This window comes from Thermothelomyces heterothallicus (assembly GCF_042370625.1).
Source record: "Thermothelomyces heterothallicus CBS 202.75 unplaced genomic scaffold P884_scaffold_5, whole genome shotgun sequence".
Taxonomy (NCBI): Eukaryota; Fungi; Ascomycota; class Sordariomycetes; order Sordariales; family Chaetomiaceae; genus Thermothelomyces; species Thermothelomyces heterothallicus.
Genome location: NW_027192566.1, coordinates 449341 through 465097, shown reverse-complemented (window position 1 = coordinate 465097; position 15757 = coordinate 449341). Strand labels below are relative to the sequence as shown.

Below are 15757 nucleotides of genomic sequence, written 5' to 3'. Positions count from 1 at the left end.
GACGAGTTCTAAACACCCTTGCCAGGGTTTGTTTACTCTGAATCGGCTTTGCCAATCACAAGCTCGCATGAGTGACGTCGAAGAGTCTTGGCATCTACCAAACCCCTGCGCATTGGAGTGCATGCCGCTTCATCCAGTGGGGCGTTCGGATCGAGAAGGGTTTCATTCAACTTACACACCATTCACACTGCATCCGATGGACTTGAGCCCCCCCGGTGCGGGACGACGCAGACTAAATTTCCAGATGTGCCGAGACCACTCACTTCAAAACGAACTCGCCAGGAGGACACAAGGGCATCAATTTCCCTCCAACTCGATTTCTGTCCCGCAGTTGGGCGTCTAGAGCACACCCGGAGCACCTTCCGCGCCAGGCGCATTTTGGAAGTTAGAGCGGTCAACTCGCCCTTGCTTCGATACGCAGTACCTGTACAGTACAAACAACATCTTGCCTCTCTCCCGTGGGGAGTGCGACACATCTGAAATGGCACACCTGCCGCCCAGCGCAGCCATATTTTCGCCCTCTGTTGCCCGCGCTGCCGCCTCAGCTGCAAAAGACTGGTCCTACGTCGACAGCTGGCTGCAACGCAAGTTCCCCGGCAGCAGCCCTCCACCATTTGAGCGCAATGCCGACACGCTGCGCGCCTTGATGGCCCTCGCGTCTGCCAATGAAGCAGCTGACGAGGAGCGCGCTCTCATAGCCCGTCTCGAGGCTGAGACCCTCGACCAACTGCGAGCCCACGAGCGGCAGCAGCAGACCCAAGCGGAGGCGAACCAATCTGCAGCCGCCACCCTCCAATCCGCCCGCGAGGCCATTCTCACCGCTCTCGAGGCTTCCCTCCCGCGCGAGGGCCAGACAGCGCTCACCGCCCTAGCCGCCCTCGCGCTCCAGACCGGCGACCCCCTCCCCACCCCCTCCTCCCTCGGCGCCGAACTCATCTCCCTCTCCGCCAGCGCCGCCACTCTCGAGCAAACCATTTCCCGCATCCGCACCCTCACGGCCCACATTGCCCGGGAAGCCGCCGCCACATCTCGGCTTGCCGCCGAACTCCGTCCGCCGTCGCCCGGCCTTCACCATCCCGACGATGACGACGGCGACGGAAACGGCGACGGGGACGCAGCCGATCTCACCGCCACCACCACCACCACCACCACCACCACCACCGGCAGCACTACGGCAGCCCGCGGGGCAGGTTACCACCCGCCGCCGACGCTCGCCCTCCAAAACCTCGCCCTCCAGCGCCAGATCAAGTCCCTCTCGTCCCAGATCCCCGCCCTCCGCGACAAGGCCGCGGCGCTGGCGCGCTCTCAAGGGGGTGTCGCCCCGTCGCCCAGCCTCGCCCAGGTGCGTGAGGAGGAGGAAGCCTACCTGGCGCTGCTGTCGCTCAAGGAGGAGCTGGACGCACAGGTGCGGGCGTTCGCCGGCCTGCCGCATGACACGGAGCTGGCGAGGCGAGAGCTGGAGGGGCTGAGGGAAGAGTTGCGGCAGCTGGAGGTGAGCAGAGACGAGGTGTTTGAGGGTTTGGTGGAGAGGGAGACGCCGAGGAAACCGAGGAGATAGGAGGTGAAAAGAATGCTCAAAGGCTCCATGGAGCAAGGTTGCTAACGAGCTTAAGGAGAGTAATGAATGGCTAGGTTGGTTGCAAAAAAAAAAAAAAAAAAAAAAAAAAAAAAAAAAAAAAAAAAAAAAAACCATCAGATACTACGAAGATAGTACAAACAACTATTTCATGATCCAGGCTTGTACAAACGTACAGTACACTACCGTTCTATATTAGTCTAGGGTACTTGTAGTAAGAGACGGGGACGATGATGAAGCATGCACCCCAGCCCTAACGCCCCTTCCCCGGCTAATCATCCTGTCCGCCCGCTCCGTTTCACTTCCCGATGGGGTATTGTCGTCGCACTCCATCAGTACGCCGCCGATACGCTTCCGATGCTGACCGTGTCGTTCTAGAGCCGGAAAAAGACACTGTTAGAGAGAAAAGAAAAATGAGTCCATGGACATGATTGCGAAGATCAACGCTTCAAAGGGACACGAGAACCAGAAGCAGAGCAAAGGGGAACTAGGCGCGCTTGCCTCGCCCAGACACGGCCCCTCCCAGACGCCCAAACTGCCTGCCTAGCCCCGATCGGGGCTTCGGCACCGGTTCGGGCTTCGCAGGCGGCGCTTCCTTGGCGGCGGGCACCGACCCTCTCGTTGCCCTCCCGGGGGCACCTCCCACGCCCTCAATGCCCTGTCCCTTGTCCCCGGTCAGGCCGTCTCCGATCCGCAGGTCGCCACCAGCAGGATCATCTGCATCTCTGCCCCCGCCCGTGCGCTGCAGCCTGCGAGCGCGCTCCTGTACGGAGCGAAATTTCTCAAGAAGTTCGCCCCAGCGGATGATGCCTTCTTCTCGGCCCTTGAGGCGGTTAGGACGGTCAAAGCTGGACACATTGGGAGTTGTAGCGTTCCTGCCGACGTGTGAGTCATCTGTAACATCGTAATGCAGGAAACGAAGAAAGGCAATCAACTCAGAGAGTAGGAAAGAAAGGAACCGTTTTTTTTTGGGGGGGGGAGGGGGAGGGGGAGGCGGGTGGCTCTTGGCACGTACGGTCGTGGAGAGATATGCAGGTACCCAATCGAGCTGACGCTATTTAGACGGTTTTTGAGGGCGGCAAAGGCGGATGATTGCGGAAGTAGCATCAGGAGGCCGTATAGGCATTTGTACAGATACGGGTATCTCTCGGGCTCAAGGAGTTGGAGTCTCAGATCTGCGAATTCGAGATCAGCAAATCTGGTCCTGCCATTAGAGGGCATCAGGAGACGGTACATGTGAAGACGGGCGACTCAAGGAGCTGCACAAGCTTATCGATCTGAATCAGGATATTCACTGTCATCTCCAACTCAGCACTTGAAGGAGAAGGATTAGCACATGTGGGAGAACTACTGTGTGGACAAGGGGACGAACAATATCTGCAGCAGGTTGTATGCCTGCTCGTATGCCTGTGCGAGCAAGCACAGCGAGAAGGTGGCGACGGCATTGTGGCACCACGACCGGAACAAAGCCACGAAGAACGTTTGTCCGTCCTGTACCGGTCAGCTCACATCAAAGACCAAGGTTGATCAAACGTCTTTGGATAGCGCCTTACCTTGGTCTCAAGATTCCGCAGCCGCTTCCTCAAGTCTGCAAGCTCGGGTGCTGTAATCAGATTGTTATTGAGGTTTTGGACCATGATGCTAGCAAACTCAACATCCTCTTCCTTCTCGATGCAGTCAGCCAGGGTGCGGTAGATACGCTCGGCACTAAGGCTTGTGCAGAGCTGACGAATGATAAGGTTCCCCCGCGTTTCTAGGAGCTTCCTGTCCGTCGAAAAGAGCTGCAGGAGGCTGACCATAAAATTCGTGAAGTAATCATCCTCGCTGTTCCTCGAGATTTGGGAGAGAAGTTGCAGGTCCTTGGTGACCACGGCCTCGGCAGGGTCTGACAAGGTCTTGAGCAGCGCCGGAAATGTCCCGTCATTGAAGGCGAGCACTTTCCTCGGCGCCTTACGGTGGAGCATGATCAGCCAAGTCAATGCCGCAACACGCGTAGCCTCGTGGTCGTTGAGAAACAGGAGCGTGAGCGAGTTAACCGCAGCGGCGTAGTCGAGATCCGGCTGCTGCTGAGGCTGCGGCTGAGGCTGAGCTGGTGGGACGCTCGGGGTTAGTGTCCCTGACGCCGCCCTTGCTTGCGCGGGCGTGGGACTTGACACCTCCTCTCTTGAGCCAGAGCCAGATAGAGAAGCACGCGCGCTTGTAGTGCCGTCTTGCCGATCACCTGCCGGCGACAGAGGGCCGGGTATCCGTGACGGCGGGGGCACGTCTGCCTCGTCAGATAGCGACACAACGTAGTCCAGCAACGATGTGTTCACCCTCGCGGCCGCCTGGCGAATCGACTCGACGCCGCTAGCCATGGCGGGCAGGAGGTGAGCCAGTATCTTGGGCGTGAATGGGAGCACTTCCTCCGGACATATCTCGAGAAACTCGACAATCCACCGAAGAGACTCCAACAGGCCGTCCTCTTCTGCAGTGTCGATCAGCGACGCCGCTCAAGGAACCAGACGGGTACACAATCCTTACTTACCTAACGGCGAATCGATGGTGGCGGTCAGAATCTCCAGAATCGCCTTGTAATTGATCTGGACATCCTGACCGGGAACCCAGTCGTCTTCACTCTCGAGATCGTCGTCGTCAGCTGCAGTCTCGGAATCCAGCTCTTCACCCTCCTCGAGCTGTGGGTGTACGCTCTCGCTGTCGATCGAGTCGACCCGTTTGCGCTTCCCCTCTTTGGACTTCCTGCTCTCGACGATTCCCTTCTTGACATGGGCGATCCGTTTGATCTCGTTGAGGAACTTGTCCAGGCAGCCTTGGGTGGCGACGTGAACGTCCCGGTTGGAGTCACTTAAGAAGCGCAAGAGCCCACCGAGGAAGTCGGGAAGGTAGGTGACGAGCTCCAAGTCGGGTATGGAGTCGAGCAGGGTGATCCAGCCAACCAAGAAAGTCCTCGTAAAGGGGTTGAGGGCGTAAATGCGGTCCCTGAGCAGCGGGATAAAGCGCTTGAGGGAGAATGCGGTCGGCAGCTCGACCGAGTCGTCAGGCGCATCCTTGGAGTCCTCGTCGTATGCGGGCGGCTGCTCCAACACCGAAACATATGTAGCAGCGGACTCTGAGACAATGTCTTTGATTAGGCGGTCGAGCAATTCCGCTCCGTTTTTGACAGATAGCTCCGAGTCAGCGCCCAGCTAGATGTTGAAGCAAGAGTGGTTAGATGTTGCGGCGGCGGGCAAGTTGCAGGTAGGGCGCCTTACCTTGCAGAGGGCGTCAAAGATGTGGTTAAAGTAGATCAAGATCTCGCCCTTTGCGACCTTGGCAATGTTGTACATGGCCTCGCAGGCGTAATATCGGACTCGTGCATCTTGGTCGGTGAAGCAGGCGAGGACCGGCGGTACAATTACTTCGAGGTATCTTGGAAGCTCCTGGAAGTGACACAATAAAACAAGTAGACGGGGTGTAAGCAAGGGCACCAGTACCGGGACCAGTCACTAATACGGAGAGGCTGGTGACTTGGGAAAGGGGAGCCTGTGTCAAGGCTTTACGTACCGGTCCCAAAGCAATGGCGGCAGCGGCCAGACCTATCAACCCTCCATTCCGTGCGTGAGGCTGGTGGACTGCATAGGCAAAGTCGTCGCAGAGCTGATTCAGTACGGTCTCGACCTTGGCGTAGTCCTTCCGGGCGACAAGCTCGCGGATGAAGCGCTCCAGCCTAATCCAGGGAAGAGTCGAGTCAGAAGAGGGTGACAAAAGGGGGTAGGAAAGAAACGGAGTCAGATGCAGGAGTACGCACTCAAGAGCGCCAACCTTGCGCTTGTCGTACAGCTTGTCGTTCAAGGCACGTTGAACGGCTGGATCCATGGCTATGATCCTTCAGATAGAATGCCGGAACTTGCCGAACATGCTGCTGGGCAGGCCAACAAGGTAAGTGGTGAAGCTACCTAGGTGATCAGTCGGTGGATCGATGATGCCGTGTCAAATGCTCGCCGTTGAGGGCCGAGCACCAGAGGACAAGGAGGGGTTGGCTCGGTGGCTTGTGTCTCGCTCTCGCGGCCTGATGCGGGGCTAGCCTGGTCGCTGACGGCTCGTTGAACGTGCAATCAAAGCAGCAGCATGACTCCCATCCATAGAGGGTCCCTGCTGTGATCAAGCGGATGTCGCGCGATGAAAGAGGCCCAAGACGGTGACGAGCATTGACGAGGGACGAGTGCGGTCGTCGGATATCATGGGATCCATTGCAAGGCCAAGCTCAGCTGTGTGAGCTTCCAGGTCACGGCCGTTGTGGGGCACCCGTAGTGTAAGGTGCTCTAGTCGGTGGGCCACGGTGGGTGGAGTGGGACATGGCCGGTGCGTGTTGCACGACGAAGCATTCCGTGTGCAGTGGGGAGACTCCGTACCTTGCTAATCCAGAGCAGCCGGACCCCATCGAACGCCTCGTCAAAATTAAGGTTCCTATGGCAGGGAAAAATGATCAGGTGCATAGTGTACAAAGCATACAAACATGCATACGGATTACTGCGTACCTCCTGCACTTCGCACACTACTTGTAGATCTGGGGCGGATGACCCCCGCACTGGTTCGTTCTCCCGGTGACTTTCACCACCCCACCTGCAACTTCATAAACTTAATCGATCTTCGACCTGCAATGTAAGAAAAAGAACTCCTACACCTCGAAATGCACACACTATTTAGCGTGGTTTGCAACCAGCACTAATGAATGATGCCTGCCTATCTAAGCCAGGTTTACCTGCGCTCAACCCACATCGACGTCGAGCCACATGTGTAGCAACGACCGATGCTCTTCGTTCCAGAACATATTTCTTTGCGTCCTACTTGGAAACCAGGAATTTGCGGCGGATACGAGGCCAGGAGAGATCGAACCCTCGATTCGACTGTCCCCACCTCACCCTGCCGGCCACGGTACACCTACACTAAGGTGCAGTCCATCCCCGGCCCGCTTTCCCCGGTCTCGTCGAGCAGTTGGTGCCTCAGACAATGGACGCTTGGCTGTTCGCACGCAGGACTTCGTATACTTCCTCAGGAGAGTTATGTATGTATGTGTGTGTACATTACACTCGTACATATACTACACTGCGCTACACCACCAACTACTCGCCTCCGTGGAGAGGACCGGTGTTGCGTACTTCCGCAGGCCCGTGGCGATCCTAGGATACCTGATCTTCTGTGCATCGCCGATGCCTTTCGGATCGGCAACGCGCTGAGAGAACGCCACTTCCGCAAGACGCCAGATCGTCACCTTGCGCCACGGAACTTTGCCATTTGTACATGTATAAAGCGATACATGTGCGGACTACGGCGTACATGTTCTGTATGTATGTACGCGCCGTCGTGGTTGGGGCGCTCGCCTGCGGAGGAACCATTCTCGCATTGTTCCCTGCTACACAGGCTTACGTCCGGATACCGCTCGGGATACTTCCCGCAACAGATCGGGATCCTGCTAGACTACAGCGGTTGAAGACCTCGCGAGCCATGGAAGCTCTTGATTACGGACAGATCTTGTTGGCGGGTTCTGAGATGATCAGCATCCCGAGTACCCTAACCGGTATGCATGTTGGGCGGCCTTGACTCTTGAAGATCGCCCCACGCAGCAGGGCGTCGAGCAATTCCCTCAAAACTTACGTGCTGCATACGCCTTGTGTACAATGGGAGTAACGGGGTAAACCTTATTCCAGCTCCTTACACAGCTGGACCCGGGCTGGCATTTCCCCCCACGTACCCGGTGCTGCATAGGACACATCGCCGCCGCCTGCAAGTCCTCCTGAGGAGTGATGACCCCCTGTCCTGCTGAGCTGCCAAAAATTAGTTGCCTTGGCGACTTTTGCACCAATCAGTATCGCTTCCAAGTCCTCCAGCATTGTTGTGTATGACTAAACATTGGGATGGCCGTACGGCTGCCGGCGTCGGCGCCGCCGGTTTCACCATTGATGACTTATGCAGGCCACATCAAGCATCGACTCGCTGGTGCTCCGCATCCCCCAAAGACACGGCGCATAAATAAGGGGTATCCCAAGGCCTCAGATAAGCTGCCGCCGTGGACCTGCTGCTGACGAGGTGTTCTTGGCCTCCCAGTAGCGCCTGGTACAGTCTGTGCGAGGATATCACCCAACTCGAGACGGCGGGGGCGAGAAGGGGGAGTGTACGATGGGTTTCATCACAGAACAATGGTACTTCAGAAACCAGAGCCGCTTGCCCAGCAATGCAAGATTCTGGTCCAATTGCCAAACTCGAACTCATCAAGGCCCCAGGGGAGACAAGACGGCAGCCCCTTCCCCCCCCGTTAGCCCAGCCCTCATTCCCTCGGCAAAGGAAACAACTGAAGGAAGCGTAAAGATAACGATAAGAATGAGAATTAACAACAGGGAAAAGGAAAGGAGCGCAGGCATGTAGGCAGTGCCATCCGACAACTATAACTAGAGATGATTGAGGAGGGCCGACCTCCATCTTCAGGTAAGGCGTCCCCCTTGTCGGCCCCCACACCCGTCAACACCAGTGACGTCTCTCTCAGGCGTTTACGCGTGATCATGTCTCACTCCGTCACTGGCGACGCCGCTCACTTCTTGCCTCAGCCACCCTTCTGACCAATCTTACCCTCGCCTCCACTACTGCTACTGCTGCTGCTGCTGCTGCCTCTGCAGGAGGAGGAGGGGGAGGAGGAGAAGGAGGTGAAAGACAAGTCACGCGGGCCGTTGTGACTGTTCTGCCCATTCCTTCGAGCCGCCTCCGCCGCACGTTTGGAGAAGCCGTCCTACGAAACCGAGCTGGTGTGAGCGTGGGAAGATGCCAGCGCGAGAGAGTCCGGGCCATTCGGACCCTAAAGGGTAGGAGGGCAACCGCATACCTTTTCGCCGCGAGCCCGGCAAATCCGCTGGGCAGCGGCATCATCCATCTTGCTCTTTCCCATTGCCGTTGAAAGAAATTTGATATCTCGCAAAGGGCGTTCCTTGGCTCGAAAGGAGGAGGTGGAAATGAATTCGAGCGCAAAAGGGAGCTAGCTTTGTGTGGCTCAGACAGTGAGTCTTCGAAGAACAGGAAGAGGGAGAATGCCGGCCGATTTGTTGTTCGCTCGTTCGCCTTCGTCGGAAGCAGGGTGTGCCAGCAAGATGGGAACCGTACGCCAACACGTTGAGGACGAGGGCCATATATACGTCTGTCTGCCCGCCTCACCTCACAGATGGCCACTGCCACCGCGTTCTTCTCCTGAGCTCTTAAGGACTTCCCTGGCCTCCTCTTCCCCCATTTTACACCCGCGGCAAACGCCCGTTACAGGAAGGGAACCTGTTGGGGGCCCAACCACAGGCCACGCCTCCAGGACGAAACAGGAATGGGCGGGTATGCAAAATGACACCAGGGCAATGACCACTGGATGTGAATGTGGAAGGCCGTGTTGCTGCACACAGCTCCAGCCAACCCACGGCTGCTAGCGTCTGTCCACGCTCGGAGTGGACTACTCTGACGGGTTTACTCTTCACCAAAACCAAACCACCACCCTCCCGCCTCTACCCCCTTACCCCTCCTCCCCCTCTCTTCTCCTCTCCGGTGGCATCTCTCCCTTCCGTCTCACCTACCTGTCCTCTTATGCAAGAACGGTCACATTTAATCTGTGTACCCTCGTTCGAAGGCTTGGGAGAGGATATCCCTGCACAAACACCGGGTGCGACTCCTCTGTTGAAAGCTTAAAAGTGAGAGGGTGGGGGAATTGAGAGCACGTTGGCTCAGATCCTCACTCCGTTCTCCAGGATTTGTTACTGCTTTTTTATTAATAGAGTGTGCCAAAACCCACCGTGGGTACATAACCAGATGGGAACTACTCATCAACCAGAGTAGCGTGCTGACTCGGGGACGTAATTTTGGCTAGTAGTTAAAGGAAAAGAAATGCTGCCGTCGATCAGTCCTTGCGTTCGTCCATGGGCCGTCTCCAAGGTCAACCGCAGATGGGGTTTACGGAGTAGAGGAAAGGGAGGAAGATGTTACCGAGTAGTTGAGTACTCTGGCTCGAGCCTCATCCATGATGAGGCCGCTCCCTAGTGCTGGCAAACACCTGACCGGGTCCATCTGTAGTTGGCCGCTGCTGATGCCGACGGCCCAAGGGTGCAAACACAGATCGGCGTCGTACATGCCGTACCGTCAGGCGCAGACTGGGGCCAGGAAACCCTGTAGCCGCTTGGATTGTATCGTGCAACTATTCACGTACGAAACACGTCTTTATGGCAACTCAATCTCCCGGCAAGGCGGAGGAGCATAAGGAGGGAAAATAGGGCTACGAGGGGAATTAGGGTTAGTGGAGGGGGGAGATTTGCACAGAACACACTACATAAGTGCCCCCTCGATCTCTCCACCGCAAGCCTCTATAAATAAATCTAACATACATACAGCTCGATGGCCCCTGTTTGAGTCATCTTCCAGGCAAACGCTGAGTGGCAAGTCCAGGACTTAGACAACGGGTCAGGAGATTCATGGGTTCACAGATCGCAGGACCCGACCATCCACCGGTCGGCGAGAGCACGCTGCACGCGACAACGACGGGACATGATCCAGGGTCTCGGCACACCTGCCGGTTCCCGCCTGGGGTCGTGCCAGCCGGGAACGGGTACTCTTCACACGCAACATTGACACGCTCTCACAAACACACCCACCGAGAGAGAGAGAGAGAGAGAGAGATACATAACACGGGTCCGAGTGCCTCGAGGACCCGTCGGCTTCATGAGTTCCAAACATGGACCGGTCTGGCGGGAACAAGACTTTGGCCTCCTGCCTCCGCGGCGACAGAATAGCACTGATGGGTTGGAACGGCGACTTCCGTGTTGTCTCTCTTTCGACAGCGACGTAGCAAACCAGCCAGGCGAACAACGCAAGCGCGTACATCCAAAATAATAGTAATACAAATAAATAAATAAATAAAAGACAAAGGACGTGAGCCCAAAAACAGTTCTACCCACGTGATTCTGGCTCCAGATGAGGCAGGATGGGACATTGTGACAGAGAGACGACGGCAGGTCAATGTTGAAACGCAATATCAATTACCTACTTTATTTTCACCCATACATTAGTTACGTGCCCGATCCCGCAGAACAAAAAAAAAAATACAAACCCAAGCTGCCATCTGACTTCCCTCCCCCCCCCCTTCCCCTTCTCCTTCTTCGTCTCCTTTCACCTTCCCTTCCCTTCTTTTCCCTCCTCACCTCCTCCCCTTCAACTCCCCTCTTGAACATAACATGGTCTTGACATTGAAAAAAAAAACACCTCAATGATGATGGCCCAGCTCGCCCGAGGCCAACACGCTCTGACACTTGGACAGGATGGCGGCCTGCCTGGCGACATGGGCCAGGCGGCCGATGACCTGCTTGTTCCCGTCCACGAAGCCATAGAGCGCGTAGGGGATGCCGACCTCGTCGCAGAACTCCTGCACCAGCTTCTGGGCCCTCCGCAGGTTGTGCCTCGGGATGCGGGGGAAGAGGTGGTGGATGGCCTGGAACTGCAGGCCCCCGTGGAAGAAGTCGAGCCAGGCGGGACAGTCGACGTCCATGGTGGTGCGCAGCATCTTTTGCGGGAACGACTCGGCCGCGCCCAGGTCGGCCGTGCTCATGGCAAAGTGCGACAGGGTGATCTGGACGTGGACCGGGGTCGTCACCCAGTGGCTGACCAGCACAAACAGGAAGCGGTGCCAGTTGGTGTCGATGCTGCGGTAGACGATCCCGTAGCCGTACCAGGCCCAGAAGAAGACCTGCCCGGCCAGCTCGAGCCAGCGGTGCCAGGCCGCGGGCCCCTTGCGCGGGCCCTTGCCGGCCAGCAGGTGCATCCACGAGAGGCGGTAGAGGTTGAAGCGGCCAAAGAGCAGGATGACGTAGTAGAGGCGGTGCTGGAGGGAGATCATGACCTTGGCGACGGCGTCGTAGCGCATGACGTGCTCGTAGTAGGTCGACCGCAGCGAGCCCAGGAAGCGGTGCGAGATGGCCAGGAAGGGCAGGTGCTCGATGTCCGGGTCGTGCTCGGGCGCGTTGGTGACGATGTGGTGCACGTTGTGGTTGTGCTTCCACCAGCCGAGCGAGAGGCCGCCGAGGAAGTCGGCGACGAGGATGCCGATCACCGTGTCGACCTGGAAGTTGTGCGTGATGCCCATGTGACCCGCGTCGTGCGCCGTGAAGACCAGCTGGTGCCAGAAACAGCCGCAGAAGAAGGCGCTGGCCACGTACCACTTCCACCGCAGGCAGACCAGCATGAGGCCGAACAGGAGCGTGTACCGCGACGCCTCGATGGCGTAGGCTCGGTAGTTGCATTCGTAGAGGCCTTCGGCCTTGATGCGCTCGTGCAGGCGCCGGTATTTTTCCACAATGGCGTCCTGCGTCTCAGGCTCGACCGATGGGTACTTGGCCAGGTCAAGCTTGATCTCCTTCCGGGTGAGAGCATCCAGATGCGCCATGCCATCGAAAGATTTCGGCGTGGCGGCCTCACCTTCCTCGCCGCCATTGTCGACGGACGACAGGGACGTTACCGAGTCTGACCTCCCAAGTTCCGGCTTGCGCCTGCGAAGGCCAAGGCCGGGCGCGGCTTCCTCGCTGTCGAAGGTCGGCGAGGGCGAGCGAGAGCTAGCACCGCTCGACGAGGACGGCGACGAAGACGACGTGCCGTCCCGCGGGGTTAGTTGTTGTCGTTTTTGTTGTCCTTGTCGGTGTTGTTGTTGCTGCTGCTGCTGCTGCTGAATGACGAGGCTGCCATCGTACTCATCTTCTTGCTCCTCTTCCCCGTCATTAATCCTGGGTCTGAACTTGCCGCCCTGGATCGGCGGGAGGAAGTTCTTCCAACGGCCCTCGATCCTGCCTATGCGGTACTTGTCCATCATGCGGCGGGCCTCGGGCGAATGTAGGCTGCGTGCATGTCGGGTCAGCAACCTACCGAGCCGGGCTTCGACCGCCTGGATGCACGGGGGTCTCGGGAGCAAACCACTCACCCGTTCACCTCATCCGTGGCATCCTTGCCCACCACGTGCATGATAGCCTTTTCGCCTCCCGGGTGATACTTGAGCCAGGCGTCGGCCTTGATCACATACTGGTCCAGGATGAAGATGTACCTCCCCTCGGCAATCCGTGCTTCAATCTCCCGGCGTGTTAACACCGGGTATGAGCGCTTCTCACCATGATGCGGAGCTCCCGGCACTGCCGAAGAAGCTTCGGAACCAGCCATTTGGTGACTGTTGCACGCCTCGACACAGGCCGATATGAGCAATTCGAGAAGTTTAAAAGTCGAGAGCGATTGGGTCCCGAAGGGGAAGAGAGAGCGCTGCGACCGCCCCGTTCGTCACGGCGGATGGAAACAAAGCCGAGCACGCCGAACGAATCTGGGCTGGGTACAGAGTAAGTAGCCGTTTGAGCTTCGGCTTTCCCGGCCGCGGCTCCAATTTCCAGCTCCTTACTCAAGACGGTTGGTCCTGGCAATTCGGATCAAGCAAACGTACTTTCGGAATACACCGTGTCATGTCGTTTTGCGGAGCCAAGCAAAGGCTCTGAAATGAGCGAAGCACCATACGGCGTAGGCCGTCGCTGTTGACCCACAACCGGGAGGAGAACCCTGCCTGGTGGTACGATCGACAACTCCACCGCCAACCACAACCAGCTCTGTGTGCTTCGTACAAACGCGTACTTCGTCCATAAAAAGGACATGTGCTGAATACGATATACACACTTCAACTCGCCACTGCGTACACATGAAGAATGGGATGGGAGAGAACCCTTTTTTTTTGGGGGGGGGGGGGGGGTTGTAGGGTACACTACGGACTATATAGTGTAGGGGGACGGCTTTCTTGTTGACCCTTGGCTCCGGCTGACACGCAGTGTTGATGTGGACTACTTCGCCCTGCTCGGTTGCACAAACGAACCGTATGATTGCGATTCAGAAGTCGTTTCTTGCTGGAGCGCTCCCGAAAATCACCGCTGGACCGAGACCCAGTACCGACACCTGGTATTTTGCGTAGAATAACCAAAAATCTCTATCATCTTAACGAAACTTCTACATGTCTCAACTCGTTTCCGTCCACCCATATATATATATATATATATATAAAACCATCTCCATACCAGAACGTAAGATGAGGCAAGGCAAGGGTAAAAGGCAAGCGCTGTTCGGCCTATTCCTTGTAGATTAAGCTTCCAGCATTCACTGCCTGTGGTTTGACGAGATTCGTTTACCTATGATGCCTTGAACCGAGAACAAGCTAAAGTACAGGGGATTCAAAAAAACGCCATGCCTCATACCTCCAAAGCAGCCCACTCAGCTTAGAAATGGATCGGCTTTGAGTACGTCGCCATGGCCGCCTCCTTGAAAGCCTCGGCGAGGGTGGGGTGCGCGTGGCAAGTGCGCGCGATATCCTCGCTCGACGCGCCGTACTCGAGCGCCAGCGTACCTTCGGCAATCATCTCGCCGGCATTGGGGCCGATGATATGGATGCCAAGCAGCCGGTCCGTCTCAGCATCGGCAAGCATCTTGACCATGCCTTCCGTGTCCAGGTTGGTCTTGGCGCGCGAGTTGGCACTGAAGGGGAAGGTACCGACGCGGTAGTTGACGCCCGCCTTCTTGAGGTCCTGCTCCGACTGGCCAACCCACGCGACCTCGGGGAAGGTGTACATGACGGATGGGATGCAGCCGTAGTTGACGTGCCCGTAGCCCTTCTTGATGTACTCGACGGCAGCAACAGCTTCCTCTTCAGCCTTGTGCGCGAGCATGGGGCCGAAGGTGACGTCGCCGACGCAGCGGATGTGTGGGATCTTGGTGCGGTACTCCGAGTCGATGATCACACGGCCGCGCTCGTCGAGCTCAAGGCCAATGTTCTCCAAGCCAAGCCCTTGGGTATACGGGCGACGGCCGATCGCGACCAGGACAACGTCAGCGTCGAGCTATGATAACGAACATCAGCAGGATTCCCTCCAAAAAAAATCCCCGTCACGAGAAGGGGCGCGCATCCAAACCCACCGTCTCCGGCTTGCCACCCTTGGCTGAATCGATATTCAGCTTAACGCCTTCGCTGCTCTTCTCGCCATTGACAACCTTGGTGCCCGTCTTGAAGTTGATGCCCTGCTTCTTCAGGATCTTCTGGATGCTCTTCGCAATCTCGGAGTCCATGCCGGGACCGCCAATCTGATCGAGGAACTCAACCACGGTGACCTCAGATCCGAGGCGAGACCACACAGACGCCATCTCGAGACCAATGATGCCGCCGCCAATGACCGCCAACTTCTTGGGAACCTCCTCAAGGGCAATGGCACCGGTGCTGGTAATCACCCTCTTCTCGTCAATCTCGAGGCCGGGGAAGGGGGTAGCCTCGCTACCGGTCGCGATAAGAATGTTTTTGCCCGTCACGCTCGTCTCGCCGCCATCGTTGAGCTGAACCTTGATCGTGTGCTCATCCTGGAACGACCCCGTACCCTTCAGGTACTCGACGCCGTTCTTCTTGAAGAGGAACTCGACACCCTTGGTCAGGCCTGCGACTGACTGCTCCTTCGCCTTCATCAGCTGCTTCAGGTTGAGCTTGACGTCGCCGACCTCGATGCCGCGATGCTTCGAGTCGTGGAGAATCTGGTGGTACAAGTGCGAATTGTTAAGGAGCGATTTTGATGGGATGCAGCCCACGTTGAGGCAGGTACCGCCGAGGGTTCCGCGCTTCTCAATACATGTAACCTGGTTGTTTGCAAGACAAGGTCAGCCATTGGCGAGCGTCGATAACTTAAAACGCCACGGGTTAGGCTCTTTTACCTTCATGCCCTCCTGGCCAGCCTTGATGGCGGCGACGTAGCCGGCGACGCCGCCGCCGATGATGACGAGATCCCTCGTTTCTGTAACACACAGTCAGCCACCAAAGGCCCATGTCCGTCATCTTTCGCGACTACTAACCAGCCTCGGTGGCATATGTCCGCCTCCACCTTGACGCGCCAACAATGGATGGCAGCCTTGGACAACAGAGTCAGTAACGAGAGTCATTTTTCCGCGCCGATGGAGCCGAAGTCGTACCCTGACGGTTTGAACGCGGACTTGACCGCAGTGCGGCCTATTAATCTCTGCGACAGCATTTTGGATGTGTGCACTCGACCGACAATCAGAAAGAAATTCAAGACTTTAAAAGGCCCGCAAAAACGTTCCACGACAAAGATGTGCAGGTCGGGAACGAGATGTGTGATGGCA

General features: G+C 57.1%; 4 protein-coding genes across 4 annotated transcripts; 1 reads left to right on the top strand and 3 right to left on the bottom strand.

The window, feature by feature from the left end:
* The first annotated feature begins 188 nt into the window (after nt 1-188).
* Nucleotides 189-1653, top strand: P884DRAFT_256695 (uncharacterized protein). The gene has a single exon (XM_069441078.1). The coding sequence runs from the start codon at nt 482-484 to the stop codon at nt 1556-1558; it is 1077 nt and encodes a 358-aa protein (XP_069299631.1). The 5' UTR covers nt 189-481; the 3' UTR covers nt 1559-1653.
* Nucleotides 1654-1691: 38 nt separating this feature from the next.
* Nucleotides 1692-5660, bottom strand: P884DRAFT_283377 (vacuolar protein 14 C-terminal Fig4p binding-domain-containing protein). The gene is made up of 9 exons (XM_069443656.1): nt 5364-5660; nt 5120-5282; nt 4828-4995; nt 4104-4761; nt 3130-4043; nt 2949-3067; nt 2811-2890; nt 2592-2751; nt 1692-2451 (listed from the first exon to the last, which is right to left on the bottom strand). The coding sequence occupies exons 1-9, from the start codon at nt 5429-5431 to the stop codon at nt 2064-2066; spliced, it is 2718 nt and encodes a 905-aa protein (XP_069299630.1). The 5' UTR covers nt 5432-5660; the 3' UTR covers nt 1692-2063.
* Nucleotides 5661-10730: 5070 nt separating this feature from the next.
* P884DRAFT_256686 (fatty acid delta-6 desaturase) lies at nt 10731-13207 on the bottom strand. The gene is made up of 2 exons (XM_069441077.1): nt 12537-13207; nt 10731-12453 (listed from the first exon to the last, which is right to left on the bottom strand). The coding sequence occupies exons 1-2, from the start codon at nt 12767-12769 to the stop codon at nt 10833-10835; spliced, it is 1854 nt and encodes a 617-aa protein (XP_069299629.1). The 5' UTR covers nt 12770-13207; the 3' UTR covers nt 10731-10832.
* Nucleotides 13208-13857: 650 nt separating this feature from the next.
* P884DRAFT_297815 (uncharacterized protein) lies at nt 13858-15645 on the bottom strand (the record flags this gene model as incomplete). The annotated part of the gene is made up of 5 exons (XM_069444548.1): nt 13858-14475; nt 14552-15256; nt 15332-15411; nt 15470-15525; nt 15587-15645. The coding sequence occupies 5 exons, from the start codon at nt 15643-15645 to the stop codon at nt 13858-13860; spliced, it is 1518 nt and encodes a 505-aa protein (XP_069299628.1).
* Nucleotides 15646-15757: the final 112 nt, after the last annotated feature.